The 24,410-nt window shown below is 45.0% G+C and overlaps 1 protein-coding gene across 8 annotated transcripts in view; it reads right to left on the reverse strand.

Annotated features, from left to right (window-relative positions):
• Positions 1–24,410, reverse strand: part of ROBO4 (roundabout guidance receptor 4) — a 174,520-nt gene that overhangs the window by 22,281 nt on the left and 127,829 nt on the right. For 6 of the 8 annotated variants that reach the window (XM_073584888.1, XM_073584886.1, XM_073584883.1 and 3 more), the window contains 5 exons: positions 17,328–17,467; positions 14,296–14,625; positions 11,217–11,318; positions 10,699–10,858; positions 5,316–5,513 (listed from right to left, as the gene is read on the reverse strand). In XM_073584888.1, coding sequence (XP_073440989.1) covers positions 5,316–5,513; positions 10,699–10,858; positions 11,217–11,318; positions 14,296–14,625; positions 17,328–17,467 — 930 coding nt within the window. The remainder of the gene's footprint in view (positions 1–5,315; positions 5,514–10,698; positions 10,859–11,216; positions 11,319–14,295; positions 14,626–17,327; positions 17,468–24,410) is intronic. The other 2 variants (XM_073584887.1, XM_073584885.1) reach the window with 1 other exon arrangement.

A 24,410-nucleotide genomic window follows, 5' to 3' on the forward strand; every position in this document is an offset into this window, starting at 1 on the left:
AATACGAGGCGATCAGTAACTACCAATACGGAGTGATCAGTAACTACCAATACGGAGTGATCAGTAACTACCAATACGGAGTGATCAGTAACTACCAATACGGGGCGATCAGTAACTACCAATACGGAGTGATCAGTAACTACCAATACGAGGCGATCAGTAACTACCAATATGGGGCGACCAGTAACTACCAATAGAGGGCGACCAGTAACTACCAATAGAGGGCGATCAGTAACTACCAATATGGGGCGATCAGTAACTATCAATACGAGGAGATCAGTAACTACCAATATGGGACGATCAGTAAGCTACTAATGCAAGGTGATCAATTACCTATTATTAAAGTGTGATCAGTAACCTACCGACATAATCTGGTTCTACTAAAACATAAGGGGTAAACCTCACAACACAGTGGTCTGGGACCCTGCAGTGTATCAACAAGCGCAGCTAATACCAGTCCCATTACTGATACTCCCCGTATGGTGCACACATTTTGCAGTGCACAGGACTCGGGGAATTTGCGGTTGCATTTCATCAGTAACTACCAATACGGGGCAATCAGTAAATACCAATACGGGGAGATCAGTAAATACCAATACGGGGAGATCAGTAACTACCAATAGAGGGCGATCAGTAACTACCAATAGAGGGCGATCAGTAACTACGAATACGGGGCAATCAGGAACTACCAATACGGGGCGATCAGTAACTACCAATACGAGGAGATCAGTAACTACCAATACGAGGCGATCAGTAACTACCAATATGGGGCGACCAGTAACTACCAATAGAGGGCGACCAGTAACTACCAATAGAGGGCGATCAGTAACTACCAATATGGGGCGATCAGTAACTACCAATACGAGGCGATCAGTAACTACCAATATGGGACGATCAGTAAGCTACTAATGCAAGGTGATCAATTACCTATTATTAAAGTGTGATCAGTAACCTACCGACATAATCTGGTTCTACTAAAACATAAGGGGTAAACCTCACAACACAGTGGTCTGGGACCCTGCAGTGTATCAACAAGCGCAGCTAATACCAGTCCCATTACTGATACTCCCCGTATGGTGCACACATTTTGCAGTGCACAGGACTCGGGGAATTTGCGGTTGCATTTCATCAGTAACTACCAATACGGGGCAATCAGTAAATACCAATACGGGGCGATCAGTAAATACCAATAGAGGGCGACCAGTAACTACCAATAGAGGGCGATCAGTAACTACCAATAGAGGGCGATCAGTAACTACCAATAGAGGGCGATCAGTAACTACCAATACAGGGCAATCAGGAACTACCAATACGGGGCGATCAGTAACTACCAATACGAGGAGATCAGTAACTACCAATACGAGGCGATCAGTAACTACCAATACGGAGCGATCAGTTACTACCAATACAGGGCGATCAGTAACTACCAATACGGGGCGATCAGTAACTACCAATACGGAGCGATCAGTTACTACCAATACAGGGCGATCAGTAACTACCAATACGGGGCGATCAGTAACTACCAAAAGAGGGCGATCAGTAACTACCAATATGGGGCGATCAGTAAATACCAATAGAGGGCGACCAGTAACTACCAATACGGAGTGATCAGTAATTACCAATACGGGGCGATCAGTAACTACCAATACGGGGCGATCAGTAACTACCAATACGGAGTGATCAGTAACTACCAATACGAGGCGATCAGTAACTACCAATACGAGGCGATCAGTAACTACCAATACGGAGTGATCAGTAACTACCAATACGGAGTGATCAGTAACTACCAATACGGAGTGATCAGTAACTACCAATACGGGGCGATCAGTAACTACCAATACGGAGTGATCAGTAACTACCAATACGAGGCGATCAGTAACTACCAATATGGGGCGACCAGTAACTACCAATAGAGGGCGACCAGTAACTACCAATAGAGGGCGATCAGTAACTACCAATATGGGGCGATCAGTAACTATCAATACGAGGAGATCAGTAACTACCAATATGGGACGATCAGTAAGCTACTAATGCAAGGTGATCAATTACCTATTATTAAAGTGTGATCAGTAACCTACCGACATAATCTGGTTCTACTAAAACATAAGGGGTAAACCTCACAACACAGTGGTCTGGGACCCTGCAGTGTATCAACAAGCGCAGCTAATACCAGTCCCATTACTGATACTCCCCGTATGGTGCACACATTTTGCAGTGCACAGGACTCGGGGAATTTGCGGTTGCATTTCATCAGTAACTACCAATACGGGGCAATCAGTAAATACCAATACGGGGAGATCAGTAAATACCAATACGGGGAGATCAGTAACTACCAATAGAGGGCGATCAGTAACTACCAATAGAGGGCGATCAGTAACTACGAATACGGGGCAATCAGGAACTACCAATACGGGGCGATCAGTAACTACCAATACGAGGAGATCAGTAACTACCAATACGAGGCGATCAGTAACTACCAATATGGGGCGACCAGTAACTACCAATAGAGGGCGACCAGTAACTACCAATAGAGGGCGATCAGTAACTACCAATATGGGGCGATCAGTAACTACCAATACGAGGCGATCAGTAACTACCAATATGGGACGATCAGTAAGCTACTAATGCAAGGTGATCAATTACCTATTATTAAAGTGTGATCAGTAACCTACCGACATAATCTGGTTCTACTAAAACATAAGGGGTAAACCTCACAACACAGTGGTCTGGGACCCTGCAGTGTATCAACAAGCGCAGCTAATACCAGTCCCATTACTGATACTCCCCGTATGGTGCACACATTTTGCAGTGCACAGGACTCGGGGAATTTGCGGTTGCATTTCATCAGTAACTACCAATACGGGGCAATCAGTAAATACCAATACGGGGCGATCAGTAAATACCAATAGAGGGCGACCAGTAACTACCAATAGAGGGCGATCAGTAACTACCAATAGAGGGCGATCAGTAACTACCAATAGAGGGCGATCAGTAACTACCAATACAGGGCAATCAGGAACTACCAATACGGGGCGATCAGTAACTACCAATACGAGGAGATCAGTAACTACCAATACGAGGCGATCAGTAACTACCAATACGGAGCGATCAGTTACTACCAATACAGGGCGATCAGTAACTACCAATACGGGGCGATCAGTAACTACCAATACGGAGCGATCAGTTACTACCAATACAGGGCGATCAGCAACTACCAATACGGGGCGATCAGTAACTACCAAAAGAGGGCGATCAGTAACTACCAATATGGGGCGATCAGTAAATACCAATAGAGGGCGACCAGTAACTACCAATACGGAGTGATCAGTAATTACCAATACGGGGCGATCAGTAACTACCAATACGGGGCGATCAGTAACTACCAATACGGAGTGATCAGTAACTACCAATACGAGGCGATCAGTAACTACCAATACGAGGCGATCAGTAACTACCAATACGGAGTGATCAGTAACTACCAATACGGAGTGATCAGTAACTACCAATACGGAGTGATCAGTAACTACCAATACGGGGCGATCAGTAACTACCAATACGGAGTGATCAGTAACTACCAATACGAGGCGATCAGTAACTACCAATATGGGGCGACCAGTAACTACCAATAGAGGGCGACCAGTAACTACCAATAGAGGGCGATCAGTAACTACCAATATGGGGCGATCAGTAACTATCAATACGAGGAGATCAGTAACTACCAATATGGGACGATCAGTAAGCTACTAATGCAAGGTGATCAATTACCTATTATTAAAGTGTGATCAGTAACCTACCGACATAATCTGGTTCTACTAAAACATAAGGGGTAAACCTCACAACACAGTGGTCTGGGACCCTGCAGTGTATCAACAAGCGCAGCTAATACCAGTCCCATTACTGATACTCCCCGTATGGTGCACACATTTTGCAGTGCACAGGACTCGGGGAATTTGCGGTTGCATTTCATCAGTAACTACCAATACGGGGCAATCAGTAAATACCAATACGGGGAGATCAGTAAATACCAATACGGGGAGATCAGTAACTACCAATAGAGGGCGATCAGTAACTACCAATAGAGGGCGATCAGTAACTACGAATACGGGGCAATCAGGAACTACCAATACGGGGCGATCAGTAACTACCAATACGAGGAGATCAGTAACTACCAATACGAGGCGATCAGTAACTACCAATACGGAGCGATCAGTTACTACCAATACAGGGCGATCAGTAACTACCAATACGGGGCGATCAGTAACTACCAATACGGAGCGATCAGTTACTACCAATACAGGGTGATCAGTAACTACCAAAAGAGGGCGATCAGTAACTACCAATACGGGGCGATCAGTAACTACCAATATGGAGTGATCAGTAACTACCAATACGGAGTGATCAGTAACTACCAATATAAGGCGATCAGTAACTACCAAAAGAGGGCGATCAGTAACTACCAATATGGAACGATCAGTAAGCTACTAATGCAAGATGATCAATTACCTATTATTAAAGTGTGATCAGTAACCTACCGACATAATCTGGTTCTACTAAAACATAGGGGGTAAACCTTACAACACAGTGGTCTGGGACCCTGCAGTGTATCAACAAGCGCAGCTAATACCAGTCCCATTACTGATACTCCCCGTATGGTGCACACATTTTGCAGTGCACAGGACTCGGGGAATTTGCGGTTGCATTTCATAACTCGGTGAATTATGCTGTAACTTGGCGAGCGATGCCAGGATGAGCCGCTTCACAATGTGCCCACTCTGCAATCCTTCTATAAAACCTTCTATGATCAATACATTTCCAGTAAATTCTGCAGCCAGATGTTAGGCCGGCCAGAGATAGACTGCAGAAAGTCACCTAAAGCGGAGGACAGAGGAAAAGTGCCGAGCCAGCGCTGCTAATTGTGAGGAGCAATCATCTCCACCACCATCATGTATGGCATGATAAATTAACTTTTGCCATCACAGAGAAGACGTTTCTCCTGATCCATAATCTATCAGCCTTGTTTTATGGTGCTGCAAAATATTGCTAACTACTATGGGACAAAATCCTAATTAAAACAGAATCCATGTGCTGGGAGTAGTAGTCTTCCAACAGTTGGAAATCCATACGAGTCTGTAATTCAATATTGGCATCCACAGACTGAACATCTCGGTGCACAGACTGATGTATGACTTCTACTCTTCTAATAAGTAGTGGTCACATGACAGAATGCAAGATGACTTGCGGCTACCATGGTAACCCCAGAGCAAAGCATAATACATTTATATGGCTTTGTAGAAAACTCACTGTTATCGACTCACCTGGTGCGGTCTCCATGTTCATTAAACTCCAGGTAATGAGCTACATCATCTGGAGTCAGCACAGTATCATCATGTACGGACAGCGAAACTGATGACGTGTGTCTGAAGAACAGCGACTCTGGAGGAGACTTCTTCTTACAAAATTGATTCTGTTGGTGACTATTATCCAGTTGTGGTTCAGTAGCCAGGATGAGGATCCTAAAAAACAAGAAAAAAATGAAGCAAATGGAACAATATGAAAGATACTTAACACTACTGATCCCGAGTTACATTCTGTATTATACCACAGAGAAGAACTCACTATTCTGCTGGTGGAGTCTGTGTACATACATTACATTACTGATCCTGAGTTACATCTGTGTACATACATTACATTACTTATCCTGTACTGATCCTGAGTTACATCCTGTGTTATACTCCAAAGCTGCACTCACTATTCTGCTGGTGGAGTCTCTGTGTACATACATTACATCACTGATCCTGTATTAAACTCCAGAGCTGCACTCATGATACTTCCATTTCCTATTCCATTCGCCCTTCCTGATTTCCTATTCTTTTGAATGTTTGTCAAACTTAAATGTTTCAGATCACCAAACAAATGAAAATATTAGACAAAGATAACACAAGTAATCACAAAATGCAGTTTTCTAATGAAGGTCTTTATTACTAAGGGAAAAAGAAATCCAAACTTACAGGGTCCTGTGTGAAAAAAGTGATTGCCCCCAACCCTTTAAAACATAAATTAACTGTGGTTTAACACTTCTTTGGGAAGCTGAGTTCACATTCCCTAGCCACACCCAGGCCTCATGACTGCCACACCCGTTTTCAATCAAGTAATCACGAAAATAGGACCTGCCTGACAAAGTGAAGTAGACCAAAAGGTCCTCAAAAGCTAAACATCATGCTGCGATCCAAAGAACTTCTGTAGCAAATGAGAAATAAAGTCATTGAGATCTATCAGTCGGAAAAATGTTACAAAAGCCATTTCTAAAGCTTTGTAACTCCAGTGAACCACAGTGAGAGCCATTATCCACACACGGCAAAAACATGGAACAGAGCGCAGTAACAACTCATCCAAGAGGTGAAAAAAGACCCCACAACAACATCCAAAAAATTGCAGGCCTCACATGCCTCAGTTAAGATCAGTGTTCATGACTTGACCATAAGGAAGAGACTGGGAAAAATGGCCTGCATGGCAAAGCTCCAAGATGAAAAAAAACTGCTGAGCAATAAGAACATAAAGGCTCATCTCAGTTTTGCCAGAAAACATCTTGATGATCCTGAAAACCTTTGGGGGAATAATGTGTGGGCTGACGAGACAAAAGTGGAACTTTTTGAACGGTGTATGTCCCATTACATCTAGCATAGAAATGCGCAAATTGATTCTTCAGAAAGGAAGAGTACTAGAACTCTAATGCCGGTTGTGATGGTGTGATATGTTATGTGGGTATCATTTTGTGTCTATTTATATTTTATGGATTTCCATAGTGTTCTCTTGTTACCCTGTATCATTCGGTGTATTCCCCATATTGTCTAGAGTCTCAACTACCTTCCAAAAGTCTGATAATTAAATTAGCTCACTTTCTGTCTACAGCCTGACTGTATCTATGCCTCTTGATGAACCCCCTGTAGTGCCTTAATCCCCAAGGCACCTTTGTCAGGTCTGGGAGGCCTGAAAACCGCCCCAACCTGTCTGACTACCCCTGGACATAAGGAGGGGGCTGGTGAGGACAGGAGCTGTACAAGTCAGACCTTGTGTGGTGATTGTGTGAAGACAGCACGTCAGAGAGGAGGGGAAGCATACGGACCAATTTTATCCTTTGTCTGCTGGATTAATGGACTTTCATCTCCCTGGACATTCATCCTGTTACTGAACTGCATTTGTGTTCTGGACTATTGTATCCTCAGTGTGGTAAATTGTTTATGGACCTTTTAGTTTTGCCTATAATAAAGGTCTTTGTGGTGATGATCATGTGAAGACAGCACGTCAGAGAGGAGTGGAAGCATATGGACCCATTTTATCCTCTGTCTGCTGGATTATTGACTTTCATCTTCTTGGACATTCATCCTGTTACTGAACTGCATTCGTGTTCTGGACTATTGTATCCTCAGTGTGGTGGATTGTTTATGGACCTTTTAGTTTTGCCTATAATAAAGGTCTTGGGATTGTTCACACTTCCCCATCGGAGAAGGACCCCGTGACACCACCTATAGGAAGTAGCAATCCTAAAAGTCAATATTGACTCTTTAACGAGCTTTGTCATATGACTTAGGAAAAAAGCCAAAACCAAAATCTCAATTTGCTGACACTGTTTTGGAGTACTGCCCTTCGTCAGTAAAAAGTATGACAACTGGTTTGGCTGGGTGAGAGGCGTCTGACTGGGATCCAAGGGGTAGTGCTCCTCCTTGCGGAGAGCGCCATGTCAAGCCTGACATGTCGAGGTGAGGAGACTTATCTGGCGTAGAAGTATTGTGAAGTACAGTATTCAGTTGTATGGGATATCTTGTTCTCCAGACTCCATTTTTGTGCTTGCGACGCCATTTTGTTGTTTACGAGTTAAATTTTGTAACTTAACTAGATGAAAGTTCACGGTTGTTATGAAACCAGACTGTTCCAGCTTGTACAAGATATGAGATATGAGACCCTGAAGAATATGCTATTGTTCTATTTTCTACATCACGCAGCTAGGGACATATTCCGATTTTCTTGCAATACTATTGGCTTATAAAGTAAATGTATTACGACGATTCTATTGGTAGCTGTATACTTTGCATAATTAAGCAGAATGCTATGTAATGTGAGATTCAATAAACGGGGTTAGTGGTCTGCTTTGATCCTCCTATACAGAGACACATCTCTGTGTGGTCAGTCTCAGTTGCTAGCAACATCCTGTGAATTAATTTGGAAATCACCTGGCCAACCGTGAAGGGTTAATTTAGCCCTCCCTCAACAGTTACACAGCATTTCATAAAAGGTACATAATACCGACAGTAAAATATGGTGGTGGTATTGTGATGGTCTGGGACTGTTTTGCTACTTCAGTACCTGAAAGACTTTCTGTGGTAAATTGGAACATGAATTCTGTAGTCTACCAAAAAAAATCCTGAAGGAGAATGTCCAGCCATCTGTTCATGACCTGAAGTTGATGCGCACTTGGGTTACGCAGCAGGACAATGATCCAAAACACACCAGCAAGCCCACCTCTGAATGTGTTAAAAAAAACAAAATCAAGACTTTGGAGTGGCCTAGTGAAAGTCCTGACCTTAATCTGGTTGAGATATTGTGGCATGACCTTAAATAGGCAGTTCATTATCGGAAACCCTCCAATGTGGCTGAATTACAACAATTCTGCAAAGGTGAATGGCCAAAATTCTTCCAGAGAGTTGTAAAAGATTCATTTCCAGTTATCGCAAACGCTTGATTGCAGTTGCTGCTGCTAAAAGCCCAACCAGTTATTAGTTTTAGGGGACAATCACTTTTCCGCACAGCACCCTGTAGGTTTCAATTTCTTTTCCCCTTAATAATAAAGTTAAAAACGGCATTTTGTGATTACTTGTGTTATCTTTGTCTAATATTTACATTTGTTTGGTCATTGGAAACAGTGTGACAAACATGCAAAAGAACAGGAAATCAGGAAGGGGGCAAACAGTTTTTCACACAACTGTACGTTACCTTACTTATCCTTTCCAGATCCTGAGTTACCTCTTGTGTTATACTCCAGAGCTGCACTCACTATTCTGCTGATGAAGTCACTGTGTACATTACATTACTTATCCTGTACTGATCCGGAATTACATCCTGTGTTATACTCCAGAGCTGCACTCACCATTCTGCTGGTGCAGTCATTATGTACATACATTACTTTACTAATCCTGAGTAACATCCTGTATTATACTCCAGAGCTGCACTCACTAGTCTGCTGATGGGAGTCACTGTATACATACATTACATTACTGATCCTGTACTGATCCTGAGTTACATCCTGTGTTATACTCCAAAGCTGCACTCTCTATTCTCCTGGTGGAATCACTGTGTACATACATTACTGATCCTGAGTTACATCCTGTGTTATACTCCAGAGCTGCACTCACTATTCTCCTGGTGCAGTCATTGTGTACATACATTACATTACTGATCCTAAGTTACATCCTGCATTACACTCCAGAGCTGCACTCACTATTCTGCTGGTGCAGTCACTATGTACATACATTACTGATCCTGAGTTATATCCTGTACTATACCCAGAGCTGCACTCACTATTCTGCTGGTGCAGTCACTGTGTACATATATTACATTACTGATCCTGAGTTACATCCTGTATTATACCCCAGAGCTGCACTCACTATTCTGCTGGTGCAGTCACTGTGTACATACATTATATTACTGATCAGGAGTTACATCCTGTATTATACTCCAGAGCTGCACTCACTATTCTGCTAGTGCAGTCACTGTGTACATACATTACATTACTGATCCTGAGTTACCTCCTGCATTATACTCCAGAGCTGCACTCACTATTCTGCTGGTGCAGTCACTGTGTACATACATTACATTACTGATCCTGAGTTACATCTATTATACTTCAGAGCTGCACTCACTATTCTGCTGGTGCAGTCACTATGTACATACATTACTCATCCTGAGTTACATCCAGTATTATAATCCAGAGCTGCACTCACTATTCTTCTGGTGCAGTCACTGTGTACATACATTACATTACTGATCCTGAGTTACATCCTGCATTATACTCCAGAGCTGCACTCACTATTCTGCTGGTGCAGTCACTATGTACATACATTACTGAACCTGAGTTACATCCAGTATTATAATCCAGAGCTGTACACATGATTCTTCCATTTTTGATCCCGGCTTTGCATTATCGGAGCTCGGTTATAATCACATATTAATATCTGGCCATTGTACTATATTTCATACAATGACCCCGGCAGGCAGCACATATTCGCTGTCACCTGGCACTGCCCATCATAAGTAATATATTACACATGGACAAGGGTCTGTCTCTCTTAAGATAGATATGTATGTGGTGAAATGCTCTGCATATGGCAGACATTGTGCACACATGAATAAGAGGAGCAGATGCACAGATCTACAGTGAAGCACTTAGTACTATGACGCCATAAAGTTATAAAAGCCATTTCCAGAATGACCGCCTGTCGAAGGAATTATAGGAAGCAATGGAAGTTTACACCTGTACTATATATAGTGCGCAGTGTATAGAGCGCTGGTGACCTTCACGGGAACCGCACGCAGCGCTCCTTATACCCACATGTATAATATGGGTATATAAGACCTTCCATATTTATGATCTCTGCCTGCTGTCAACACAAGGGAATGTCAGGACCCTTATAAGATGTCTCTTACGGTTTGTCCTGTCGGCTCCTCGGTTCTTCTTCTGGCAGAGGAGGAGGCGGTGGTGGCGGCAGGGGGCTGCCATATGGCAGGAGGTCCATCACTTTCAGGGATGTGGTGTAGTGGAGGATCTTCGGGGAGCTGAACGTCTTCATTACTTTTGCATAATCTGCTGAGGAGGGAAATTCTCATCAGTTCTATCCTATGAGAGCTGGCCGCTGCAGCATCCACATATTCCGGGACTCAGGGTGCCAACATGTCAATCACTAAGTAGCCCCCCGCCTACCGGACTCGTGGACATACAAACACCAGGAAGTGCAAGGAATAAAATCAAAGTTTGATTAAAACTTTTTCAACAATAATGTCCATCAATCTGATCAGCTCCTCCCGTTGTGTGAATTCCCGTCTGCAGGTCAGACCCATCGGATTCCCTTTATTGCCCCCATTTATGAACTGAATCAGAGATTCAAAGCAGTGGAGCAAATCTCTATGTGACGCAGATCAGACTCTGCTGCAGGCCGGTTACTCACCTTTTCCTGCTGGGATCCCATCTACACTCTTCACGCTGGGAACACTGCAGCTGTCTGACTGACAAGAGGGAGACAGGGGGGCGCTGTTCACATGATGCAGATCTGCGGGCGCAAGAGAAAAGATGGGTCTTTATCTCACTTACAAAGAACATTAGAATTATCTAGGTGCAAATCACAGCAACCAAGAGTGTGTGGACCTGTGGGAGCATAATCCTAAAACTATATAAATAATAATAATAATAATAATAATATTCCCTCCAGTACAATTTAGTGCCTCCTCCTTTCTACAGTACAGTATAGCACCTCCTCCTCTCTACAACAGTACATTATAGCGCCTCCTCCTCCTCCTGTTTATAGTACAGTATAGCACCTCCTCCTTCTTTCTACAATACAGTATAGCTCCTCCTCCTTTCTACAGTACAGTATAGCACCTCCTCCTCTTTACAATACAGCACAGCATAGTATAGCACCTCCTCCTCTCTACAACAGTACATTATAGCGCCTCCTCCTCCTCCTGTTTATAGTACAGTATAGCACCTCCTCCTTCTTTCTACAGTACAGTATAGCACCTCCTCCTCTTTACAATACAGCACAGCATAGTATAGCACCTCCTCCTCTCTACAACAGTACATTATAGCGCCTCCTCCTCCTCCTGTTTATAGTACAGTATAGCACCTCCTCCTTCTTTCTACAATACAGTATAGCTCCTCCTCCTTTCTACAGTACAGTATAGCACCTCCTCCTCTTTACAATACAGCACAGCATAGTATAGCACCTCCTACTCTACAGTAGAGTATAGCACCTCCTCCTCTCTACAGTACAGTATAGCGATTCATCATTACAGTACAGTATAGCACCTTCTCTTCTCTATAGTACAGTATAGCGCCTCCTTTCTACAGTACAGTAAAGTACCTCTTCCTCCTCTATACAGTACAGTATAGTGCCTTGTCCAGGATAGTGCCTCCTCCTAGCTACAGTACAGTATAGCACCTCCTCCTCCTTTTTACAGTATAGCACCTCCTCCTCTCTTCAACAGTACAGTATAGCACCTCCTCCTTTCTACAGTACAGTATAGCGTCTCCTCCTCCTGTTTACAGTACAGTATAGCACCTCCTCCTCTCTACAATACAGTATAGCACCTCCTCTTTTCTAAAATACAGTTTAGCACCTCTTCCTTCTTTCTACAGTACAGTATAGCGCCTTCTCCTCTCTACAATGCAGTACTGTATAGCACCTCCTCCTCTACAATACAATAGTCTAGCGCATCCTCCTCTCTACAGTACAGCACAGCATGGCACCACCTCCTTTCAGTATAGCACCTCCTCCTCTCTACAATACAGTATAGCGCCTCCTCCTCCTGTTTACAGTACAGTATAACACCTCCTTCTCCTCTCTACAGTACAGGATAGCACCTCCTCTTTTCTACAATAAAGTTTAGCAGCTCCTCCTTCTTTCTACAGTACAGTATAGCTCCTTCTCTTCTATACAATAGAGTACAGTATAGCACCTCCTCCTCTACAAAAAAATACAGTCTAGCGCATGCTCCTCTCTACAATACAGTATAGCACCTCCTCCTCTCTACAGTACAGTATAGCGCCTCGTCCTCCTCTCTACAGTAAAGTATAGCGATTCCTCATTACAGTACAGTATAGCACCTCTTCTCTATAGTACAGTATAGCACCGCCTCCTTTCTACAATACAGTTTAGCACCTCCTCCTTTTTACAGTACAGTACAGCGCCTCCTCCTCCTCCTCTACAGTACAGTATAGTGCCTCCTCCTCTCTACAGTACAGTATAGCACCTCCTCCTTTCTACAGTACAGTGTAGCACCTCCTCCTCTCTACAACAGTACAGTACCTCCTCCTTTCTACAGTACAGTATAGTGCCTCCTCCTGTTTACAGTACAGTATAGCACCTCCTCCTCCTCTCTACAGTACAGTATAGCACCTCCTCCTTTCTACAATACAGTTTAGCACCTCCTCCTCCTTTCTACATTACAGTATAGCACCTCCTCCTTTCTACAATACAGTTTAGCACCTCCTCCTTCTTTCTACAGTATAGTATAGCGCCTCCTCCTTTCTACAATACAGTTTAGCACCTCCTCCTTCTTTCTACAGTACAGTATAGTGCCTCCTCCTGTTTACAGTACAGTATAGCACCTCCTCCTCCTCTCTACAGTACAGTATAGCACCTCCTCCTCCTCTCTACAGTACAGTATAGCACCTCCTCCTCCTTTCTACAGTACAGTATAGCACCTCCTCCTTTCTACAATACAGTTTAGCACCTCCTCCTTCTTTCTACAGTATAGTATAGCGCCTTTTCCTCTCTACAATACAGTACTGTATAGCACCTCCTCTACAATACAATACAGTCTAGCGCATCCTCCTCTCTACAATACAGCACAGCATAGCACCACCTCCTCTCAGTATAGCACCTCCTCCTCTCTACAGTACAGTATAGCGCCTTTTCCCCCTCTCTACAATATAGTATAGCGATTCCTCCTCATTACAGTACAGCACATTCTCTTCTCTATAGTACTGTATAGCACCTCCTCATTCTCTGTGCAGTACAGTATAGCGACTTCTCCTCTCTACAGTGCAGTATAGCGCCTCCTCCTCTCTACAGTACAGTATAGCACCTCCTCTTCCTCTCTACAGTACAGTATAGCGCCTCCTCCTCCTCTCTACAGTACAGTATAGCGCCTCCTCCTCCTCTCTACAGTACAGTATAGCGACTTCTCTTCCTCTACAGTACAATATAGTGCCTCCTCCTCCTCTCTACAGTGCAGTATAGCACCTCCTCTTCCTCTCTACAGTATAGTATAGCGCCTCCTCCTCTGTATAGTACAGTATAACGACTTCTCCTCCTCTCTACAATACAGTATAGTGCCTCCTCCTCTCTACAGTACAGTATAGCGCCTCCTCCTCCTCCTCTACAGTACAATATAGTGCCTCCTCCTCTACAGTACAATATAGTGCCTCCTCCTCTCTACAGTACAATATAGTGCCTCCTCCTCTCTACAGTGCAGTAGAACGCCCGCGGCCTCTTGTTATGAGTGCAATTTTATATTCATATTCACCCCTCTTAAGATAGTGGCTCCTGGGCTCCTTGAGGGCCACATTTAGTGGTACAGGAACTACAGGTTTTCCAGATATCTTGCTTCTTGCTCCTCCGTGTGTGAGGTTGTTGGCACTGCCATGACAGTGTGGGAACAGGCTGTGATCATACAGAGGTATCCCCGACTTAGAGCTAATTCCCATTCCAGGAGGCCTAACAGGAGAGGAGCACTGGAACGTTGTCAGGTCTTTTCCTGGAACATCCACATACAGTGCGCCATACATACTGCTGTCCGGAACCAGCGGGATGATCTGACTGCGGCTGCCATCACTCTTACGCTCAAAGGAGAGGTCTGCAAAACGGGACAGAAATGATACACATCTGTACAGCTCCCCAAGTGTCATCGTCATTATCGTGTACCACAAGTGTCAGCGTCATTATTTTGTACCCCAAGTATCAGCGTCATTATTTTATACCGAGTGTCAGCATCATTATTTTGTGCCTGAAGTGTCAGCTTCATTATCCCGCACCCCAAGTATCAGCTTCATTATTTTATACCCCGAGTGTCAGCGTTATTATCCATTGCCCAGAGGGTCAGCATCATTATTCTATACCCTTAGAGTCAAGATCATTATTCCGTACCCTGATAGTCAGCATCATTATCCCGTACCCCAAGCGTCAGTGTCATTATCCTGTACCCCGAGCATCAGTGTAATTATCCTATACTCTGAGAGTTTGTGTCATTATCCTGTACACCGAGTGTCAGTGTCATTATCCTGTTCCCCTGAGGGCCAGTGTCTTTATCCTGTACCCCGAGGGCTAGTGTCAATCCTGTGCCCAGAGCATCAGTGTCATTATCCTGTACCCCAAAGGTCAGTGTCATTATCCTGTACCCCGAGTGTCAACGTCATCATCCCGCATTTCAAGTGTCAGTGTCATCACCCTGTTCCACCAGAGTCAGCGTCATTACCCCATACCAGGAGTAACAGTGTCATTATCCTGTACCTCAAGTGTCAGTGCCATTATTCTGTACCCCAAGGGTCAGCGTCATTATTTCTTACCTTTAAGGCGGTTTTACACATAGCGATATCGCTAGCAATATCGCTAAGGCTATGTGCACACGTTGCGGATTCCGCTGTGGGTTTTTCCGCGCGGAAACGCAGGTAAAACCGCAGGTAAAGTGACCTGCGGTTTTCCTGCGGTTTGGTCTGCGGTTTTGCCCTGCGGTTTCACACCTCTACTATGTTAAAGGTGTGAAACCGCTGCGGAAACCGCCCACACAATTGACATGCTGCGGTTTGAAAACCGCAGCAAAACCGTGCTGAAAAAACCGCAGCGTGAGCACAGCGTTTTTGAAAACCCATAGGCTTTCATTGTACTGTACAATGTCTGCGGAACTGCTGCATTTCCGCAGGGCCAAAACCGCTGCGGAAACGCAGCAGAATCCGCAACGTGTGCACATAGCCTAAAGCGCCACCGATTTTGTGACGCAGCAGCGATATCGCTATGTGTGATACTTACCTCCAACCGGCTCCCCCGATGTCTGTCGCTGATCGCACGAGATCGGGCAGCTCCATTTCTCGTCGGGTGCTTCCTGCTGGGCTTCCTGTGGCGCCGACGAGCGACGCGTGGACGTGGGCGGGAGGACGTCAGGATCGCCGCGTCTGAAAGGTAAGTAACGACCGCTGCTGCGTCGCTACATTGCTGTGAGATCTGCCTGTGTGGCAGCTCACTAGCGACCATTTAGCGATGCACCAGCGATCCTGACCGGGTCATATCGTTGTCGGGATCGCTGGTGCATTGCTGAATGTAAAGGGGCCTTTAGAGTCAACATCATTATTCCGTACCCTGATAGTCAGCATCATTATCCCGTACCCCAAGCGTCAGTGTCATTATCCTGTACCCCGAGCATGAGTGTCATTATCCTATACTCTGAAGGTCTGTGTCATTATCCTGTACACCAGGTGTCAGTGTCATTATCCTGTACCCCTGAAGGCCAGTGTCTTTATCCTGTACCCTGAGGGCTAGTCATTATCCTGTACCTCGAGCATCAGTGTCATGATCCTATACCCAGAGCATCAGTGTCATTATCCTGTACCCCGAGGGCCAGTGTCATTATCCTGTACCCCAAAGGTCAGTGTCATTATCCTGTACGCCAAGTGTCAGTGTCATCATCCCGCATTCCAAGTGTCAGTGTCATCACCTTGTACCTCGAGTGTCAGAGTCATTACCCCATAACCAGAGTAACAGTGTCATTATCCTGTACCTCAAGTGTCAATGCCATTATCCTGTACCCCGAGGGTCAGCGTCACCATCCTGTTCCCCCAATGTCAGCGTCATTGTCCTGTATTGCGAGTGTCATCGTCATCACCCCGTACTCCAAGTGTCAGTGTGATCACTCTGTTTTACCAAAGTCAGTGTCATTATCCAGTAGCCTGAGTATCGGTGTCATTATCCTGTACCCCGATTATTACTATGTATTGTATAACGTGTAATGCAGTGTATGAAGCTTTACAAAGGTAACCATTATTACATGATATAAATACCCCCACATCAATAACTTTACTGTGTAGGTTTCGCCCTCCGGTGGTCACACTTGATTACTAGGCTCTTCACAGTTGATATCAAAAGACATTGTAACATGTTTCTTTATCAAGAAGTCAATCTGATGAAAGTGTAGAATATTCCAATATTTCTAGTCATGCACACTAATACAGCATTACGTCACAATACTCGCCCTGTCAGCTTCGGTAATTCTCATCCTGAGATTACTGAAAAGCATAAATTATTAGTTTTACTTCTGTGGAATAAATTGGAAGAGCCATCCAGATCCGAAATGAGCAAAATCTGTGTAACCCAAGAACAGCTTCTGAGACATGGGCACCAGCAGAAGCCAAGAGCTGTCAGACACATGCGACAGCAGCATCACCCTGTGCATGTCCCCCTATAATAATCAGGTCATATATGGGAAAGATCAGTCACAACCAATATGGTCCCCAGTACAGCCCCCGCTGAGCAGAGCTCACTAGTAATGTCACCTCCCCATTCACATACTGGATTTATGGAAGTCTGCTGTGTCCTTATTCTCCATCCAAAGCAACTGACTGTTCATGCTGGTTGTACTGCTGTAGTTTCTAGAACATGAAGCCGATTTCCAGGTGTTCGAGAGCCACGGCGAGTCACTTGTGTCCATTCTGTGGGAAAGAGCATCATGTGAATCTGGGGTTCTGCAGCTTTTAAGCTGAAGTCTCATAGCATTCCCTGCTTGTTCAGTGTGCTCAAAGCTTCCTCTACTGCACTGTATTCTGCAAGTGTGAATTTACACATACAGTTGTGGCCAAAAGTATTGACACCCCTGCAATTCTGTCAGATAATACTCAGTTTCTTCCTGAAAATGATTGCAAACACAAATTCTTTGGTATTATTATCTTCATTTAATTTGTCTTAAATGAAAAAAAACACAAAAGAGAATGAAGCAAAAAGCAAAACATTTATCATTTCACACAAAACTCCAAAAGTGGGCCAGACAAAAGTATTGGCACCCTCAGCCTAATACTTGGTTGCACAACCTTTAGCCAAAATAACTGTGACCAACCGCTTCCGGTAACCATCAATGAGTTTCTTACAATGCTCTGCTGGAATTTTAGACCATTCTTCTTTGGCAAACTGCTCCAGGTCCCTGATATTTGAAGGGTGCCTTCTCCAAACTGCCATTTTTAGATCTCTCCACAGGTGTTCTATGGGATTCAGGTCTGGACTCATTGCTGGCCACCTTAAAAGTCTCCAGTGCTTTCTCTCAAACCATTTTCTAGTGCTTTTTGAAGTGTGTTTCGGGTCATTGTCCTGCTAGAAGACCCATGTCCTCTGAGGGAGACCCAGCTTTCTCACACTGGGCCTTACATTATGCTGCAAAATTTGTTGGTAGTCTTCAGACTTCATAATGCCATGCACACGGTCAAGCAGTCCAGTGCCAGAGGCAGCAATCCAACCCCAAAACATCAGGGAACCTCTGCCATGTTTGACTGTAGGGATCGTGTTCTTTTCTTTGAATGCCTCTTTTTTTCTCCTGTAAACTCTATGTTGCTGCCTTTGCCCAAAAAGCTCTACTTTTGTCTCATCTGACCAGAGAACATTCTTCCAAAACATTTTAGGCTTTTTCAGGTAAGTTTTGGCAAACTCCAGCCTGGCTTTTTTATGTCTCGGGGTAAGAAGTGGGGTGTTCCTGGGTCACCTACCATACAGTCCCTTTTCATTCAGACGCCGACGGATAGTACGGGTTGACACTGTTGTACCCTCGGACTGCAGGACAGCTTGAACTTGTTTGGATGTTAGTCGAGGTTCTTTATCCAACATCCGCACAATCTTGAGTTGAAATCTCTTGTCAATTTTTCTTTTCCGTCCACATCTAGGGAGGTTAGCCACAGTGCCATGGGCTTTAAACTTCTTGATGACACTGCGCACGGTAGACACAGGAACATTTAGGTCTTTGGAGATGGACTTGTAGCCTTGAGATTGCTCATGCTTCCTCACAATTTGGTTTCTCAAGTCCTCAGACAGTTCTTTGGTCTTCTTTCATTTCTCCATGCTCAATGTGGTACACACAAGGACACAGGACAGAGGTTGAGTCAACTTTAATCCATGTCAACTGGCTGCAAGTGTGATTTAGTTATTGCCAACACCTGTTAGGTGCCACAGGTAAGTTACAGGTGCTGTTAATTACACAAATTAGAGAAGCATCACATGATTTTTCGAACAGTGCAAATACTTTTGTCCACCCTCTTTTTTATGTTTGGTGTGGAATTATATCCAATTTGGCTTTAGGACAATTCTTTTTGTGTTTTTTCATTTAAGACAAATGAAGATAATAATACCAAAGAATTTGTGTTTGCACTCATTTTCAGGAAGAAACTGAGTATTATCTGACAGAATTGCAGGGGTGTCAATACTTTTGGCCACAACTGTATCTGATGTAGATAAAACATACTCCCCCCAGCAAGAGCTCAGCTACACTTACTGGTATGGGTGTCTGACTACAAGACTAGTGACTAACGGCCGTCAAAATAGTGAGTGCAGCTCTGGAGTATAATACAGGATGTAACTCAGGATCAGTAATGTAATGTATGTACACAGTGACTGAACCAGCAGAATAGTGCGTGCAGCTCTGGAGTATAATACAGGATGTAAATGTTTTAAATACTTTTTTATCAACAGTGTTCACACAGGAAAAGGTTTTGCCAGGAGAAATGCAGAGTGATAATGTAAACTCCCCATTAAGTATTACCTGCCTAACCCAAGAAGAAATGCAGAACCGCCTTAGTAAGATTAAAATTGACAAATCACCAGGCCCTGATGGCATTCACCTTCAGGTATTAAGGGAGTTATGTAATGTGATAGACAGGCCTCTATTCCTTATATTTAAAGACTCTATAGAAACAGGGTCTGTTCCTTTTGATTGGCGGCAAGCAAATGTGGTACCAATATTCAAAAAGGGGTGTTAAAGGGAACCTGGAAACTATAGGCCGGTAAGCTTAACATCTGTTGTGGGTAAAATTTTTGAAGGGTTTCTAAGGGATACCATTATGGAATATCTCAATGTTAATAAATGTTTAACTCCATATCAACATGGATTTATGAAGGATCGCTCCTGTCAAACTAACCTGATCAGCTTCTATGAGGATGTAAGCTCTCAAATGGACCAAGGAGAATCATTGGATGTCATTTATCTCGACTTCTCTAAAGCATTTGACACTGTCCCACATAAAAGATTGGTTATTAAGATGAGAAAGCTTGGGCTAGGGGAAAATGTGTGTAGATGGGTAGGTAGCTGGCTTAGTGACAGAAAACAAAGAGTGGTTATTAATGGGGCATACTCAGATTGGGCCAGGGTTACTAGTGGGGTACCACAGGGTTCTGTATTGGGCCCCCTACTATTTAATATATTTATTAATGATCTAGTGGATGAATTACACAGTAAAATATCAGTATTTGCAGATGATACAAAACTATGTAAGGTAGTTAACACAAAGGAGGACAGTTTGCAACTACAGACAGATTTGAGTAAATTGGAGAATTGGGCTGAAAAATGGCAAATGAGGTTTAACACAGATAAGTGTAAGGTTATGCACATGGGAAGGAGAAACAGATGCTACAATTACTTACTAAATGGGAAACTGCTGGGGAAATCAGACATGGAAAAAGACTTAGGCATCTTAGTCAATAAGAAGCTAAATTGGAGTGCCCAGTGTCAGGCAGCTGCCACCAAAGCAAATAGGGTCATGGGATGCATTAGAAGAGGTCTGGGGACACGAGATGAAAACATAATTCTCCCTCTGTACAAATCACTCGTCAGACCACACTTGGATTATTGTGTGCAATTTTGGATGCCGGTGCTCAAGAAAGACATTACTGAACTTGAAAGGGTTCAAGGCGGGCTACTAAAATGATAAATGGAGTTGGTTCACTACAATACCCAGAAAGGTTATCAAAATTAGGACTATTTACTCTAGAAAAGAGAAGACTTAGGGGAGACCTAATATATATGTACAAGTATATCAGAGGGCAATACAGAGATCTCTCCAATGAACTGTTTGTACCAAGGACTGTGACAAGAACAAGGGGGCATTCTCTTCGTTTGGAGAAAAGACAATTTCTGCACCAGCATAGAAGAGAGTTCTTCACGGTAAGAGCAGTGAGGCTCTGGAATTCTCTTCCTGAGGAAGTGGTGATGGCCCACTCACTGAATGAATTTAAGAAAGGAATGGATGCTTTTCTTGTGAGTAATAGTATAGAAGGTTACGAATAACAGAATATTATAGGTAGATGGTTGACCCAGCTTAGGGGAAGGAATTTTTTTCCCTATGGAGAAAATTGGCTTCTACTCTGTGGGGTTTTTGCCTTCCCCAGGATCAACAATGCAGAACAGCTGCACTAAAAATAGGCTGAACTAGATGGACATAAGGTCTTCCTTCAGCCTTCAAAACTATGTTACTATGTTAAATCAAGATCAGTAAAGTAATGTATGTACACAGTGACTGCACCAGTAGAATAGTGAGTGCAGCTCTGTTAAGCTGTTGCTGGCTCTGGTAATTTTTGTTGTAGTTGTTACTGATATTGCTGTGCGCTCCTGCTTTCTCTCCTACCCAGGTTTCCTGGGATGAGCAAAGGAGCCAAGTCTCTGGCTTCTGTTTTCCGGACCAGGCCGGCAGGGGGCAGAAGAAACCAGCAACGCCTGCACATCAGAGGACTCAGGGGTGAGATGCTCCACCAGGAGTCAAAGCAGTGTGGCTCCTACCCCCCCTCCCCCCACCCAGAGAAGCCGTAAGGCTTCCAACATGGAGGAGAAGCCTGCAAGTGTGCATGATGGCGATCCGACAGGAGGAAAGCTGAGTGCTCATGGACGTGAGGCCGACCTCACTGAGGAGGGTTGGGGGCTGCAGAGACCCCGGTATTCTGTGTCCACCTAGGCCTCCCCTGTCATGAGCCTCCTCTGAGAGTATGAAGAGGCGAGTAAGACCCTGAGGAGGCTCCGGGAGGAGCTGCGCTGCAGAAGTGCCAAAGCTACAGGTTCCTCCAAGCCGAGGAAGACACAACTCCAGGATGAGGAAAAGAGGCTGAAGCTTGAAATTAATGAGCTCAAGGTGAGGAAAGCATTCCTTAGGGAAAAAAGTGGACCATTTAAAGAAAAACTACTGTATGAGGACAGATTCAGATAAATGGTTGACACCAGAGAGTAAAGGCAGATGGGGCTGCAGCCTGAGAGCCAGGTGGATGATGATCATGATGATGATGATGATGACCAGCAGAAAGCCCCACCTGGCAGCCTGCCAAGTCACCTGCAGGCCAAGTGCAGCGAGCTCCCTGCAAGACAGGCGACATTGACACCTGGTCGTGGTTTTGCTGGCTCTGGGGAAGACAGTGATAACAACAGCCAGGGAGGGGCGCTAATGAAGGAGATCAAGCTCCTGGAGTCCCCAGTGTGCCTTCAAAATTTCCATCTTGGCAACGATTTACCAGAGAAGGCATCTGGGGGCCAGAAGAAAAAGGCAAAGACCACCAAGCCAAAACTGTAGGAAGTGGTAAGCTATGTATATGCCCCCTTCCCTGTATCCCCTGAGTCAGTTGCAGTGTCAGCTCACTGTATAAGCCCCGTTGCCCAGCCCAGCCCGGGTTCTGCTGTGGATCCGGTGCAAAAGTGCGGAGAGAGTACAGAGCACAGTAGTGAGGCGCAGAGCTCCGTCTCTGCTTGTAGTAGCAGAGACATAGCAGGAGGTGCATCAGCCAAGAGGCTGGATAGCGAGAACGGACCATCAGCGGGCGAACGGTCAGGACACGATACTGTAGTGCGCTCCTCAGTGGGAGGGGGGAGCGGCCCAGTGTCGGGGGCGGCTCCGGTAGCCTCGGCGCCCCTCAATACTGTTGCTGCTGATCACCTAGTTGAGACGTGATGGCAGTATGAGGAGGTTACCAGGGCTGGATGTTCCGGTCCTCCCAAAGTCCTACTCTGTGTTGGCATCGCTGGTCAGCAAGATCCTGATACAAAGGATCAGCAGCACCTCACAGTGGCAAAAGATCAGCGGTGTCTGGTATCAACAGTGAAGAAACGGAAAATATCAACTGATGATGTGGAGGGCACACGCAAGTCCAGAGGTGAGGTTGCCCCCAGTTCTGTGGGGGAGACAGCCCATTGTGCCTGATGATGCGGAGGTCAAAATGTCACCCCCTGTTGTCACTGATCCAGCAGGAGTGAATGTGGTGGGAGGTATGGATGAGGAAAATTTTTTGTCTAGTGGTGTGGTTGCTAGAGGGTGAGGGGTTATGGAGGTCGGTAATAGTGATACTGTTGGTGTTGATGTGGTCACTGGTCCGGTTCCCCCCCCCGGTGGTGGCAGAACCCATCAGGAGTTATGCCACTGTCACCTCCGGGGGGAAGTAGGGCGTCCTCCTCGTCTCCGGGCTCTGAGGAAGGCATGTTGCAGCGGCGTCTCCTGGAGGCTCTAAAGAAGGGGAAGAGATCACTAATGGTAGAGGGTCGAGAGGTTGATCTATCCTTCTGGATAGAGAGGCATGGCCTCGGGGCCTTCCAAGAGCAAAAAGGGGGGATGCAGTATGGTCCCTCTCAACAGCCAGTCCAGGTAGTATGTGTAGGAATGTGGTCCGTCTTCGGTGGAGGGGCAGTGATGCATGTCTTCCAAGGTCTAAGGTTTTGGAGTTCCTGCTAAGGATGGGCTCCAAGGCAATTGACATCTATGCCTTGATACATCCCTATTCAAGCTCTTCTGGTTGAATTATGAATTGGCAAAAAATGAACCCGGCTGGTGAGGCTTTGCCATTCAGGCGGTGTCTCACCAAAACCAAGTCAAGAAAGTGACCGTGATGACTTGTAACAAGTCGCTTTCTTGTTATGACATCATGACGTGGCTTGGCCGATATGGAGAGGTGGTGGAAATGCCAAAGAAAAACCGTGATGAATTTGGTATCTGGTCAGGGGCCTGGACGTTTATGATAAAACGTAAGTGTTCAGGTGGCACGGTTGCCCACATTACATCATCTGCCTTCCTGGGTAGGGATCGTATCCAGGTCTTCTATCAGGGGCAACCGAAGCTCTGTTACAGGTGCGGTGACCCCACACACTTCACTGCAAACTGCACTGTGTAGAAATGTGCATTGTGTGGGGATATCAGCCATCTTGCTGCATCTTGTGTGGAGATTAGGTGCCATCTAATGTGGTGACTTAGGTCACCCATTCAGCCGTCGTCCTCACTCCTTCCCTAATGCAGTCATGACCGCGGTGGGAGAAAGCCGTGAGGCTGATTCTGCTGGGGAATGGACTAGCAGGAGTGAGGGAGCTGAGGGACCAAGGAGGAAAAGCAATAAAAAGATGCCTGCCCAGCTGAGGCATCTAGACAGGCACAGACAGGAGAGGGAGTTGGGCGACCCCCGGGCTACTGAGGTGGCCCCTGTCCTGGACGCCAGTCTTGATGCTGAGGCCCCTAGGGATGATGAGTTGGATAAGGAGGTCAGGAGGATCCACAGGGAGGAAAGTGCCACTGCCTGCAAATCCTCCCATTATGAAAGTATGGATGATGATAATAGGCAGTGGCTAGAGGACAAGCGTAAGCTCAGCACCAAAAAGAAGAG

This window comes from Dendrobates tinctorius, unplaced genomic scaffold (genome assembly GCF_039654945.1).
Source record: "Dendrobates tinctorius isolate UK_male_01 unplaced genomic scaffold, ASM3965494v1 ptg000086l, whole genome shotgun sequence".
Classification (NCBI taxonomy): Eukaryota; Metazoa; Chordata; class Amphibia; order Anura; family Dendrobatidae; genus Dendrobates; species Dendrobates tinctorius.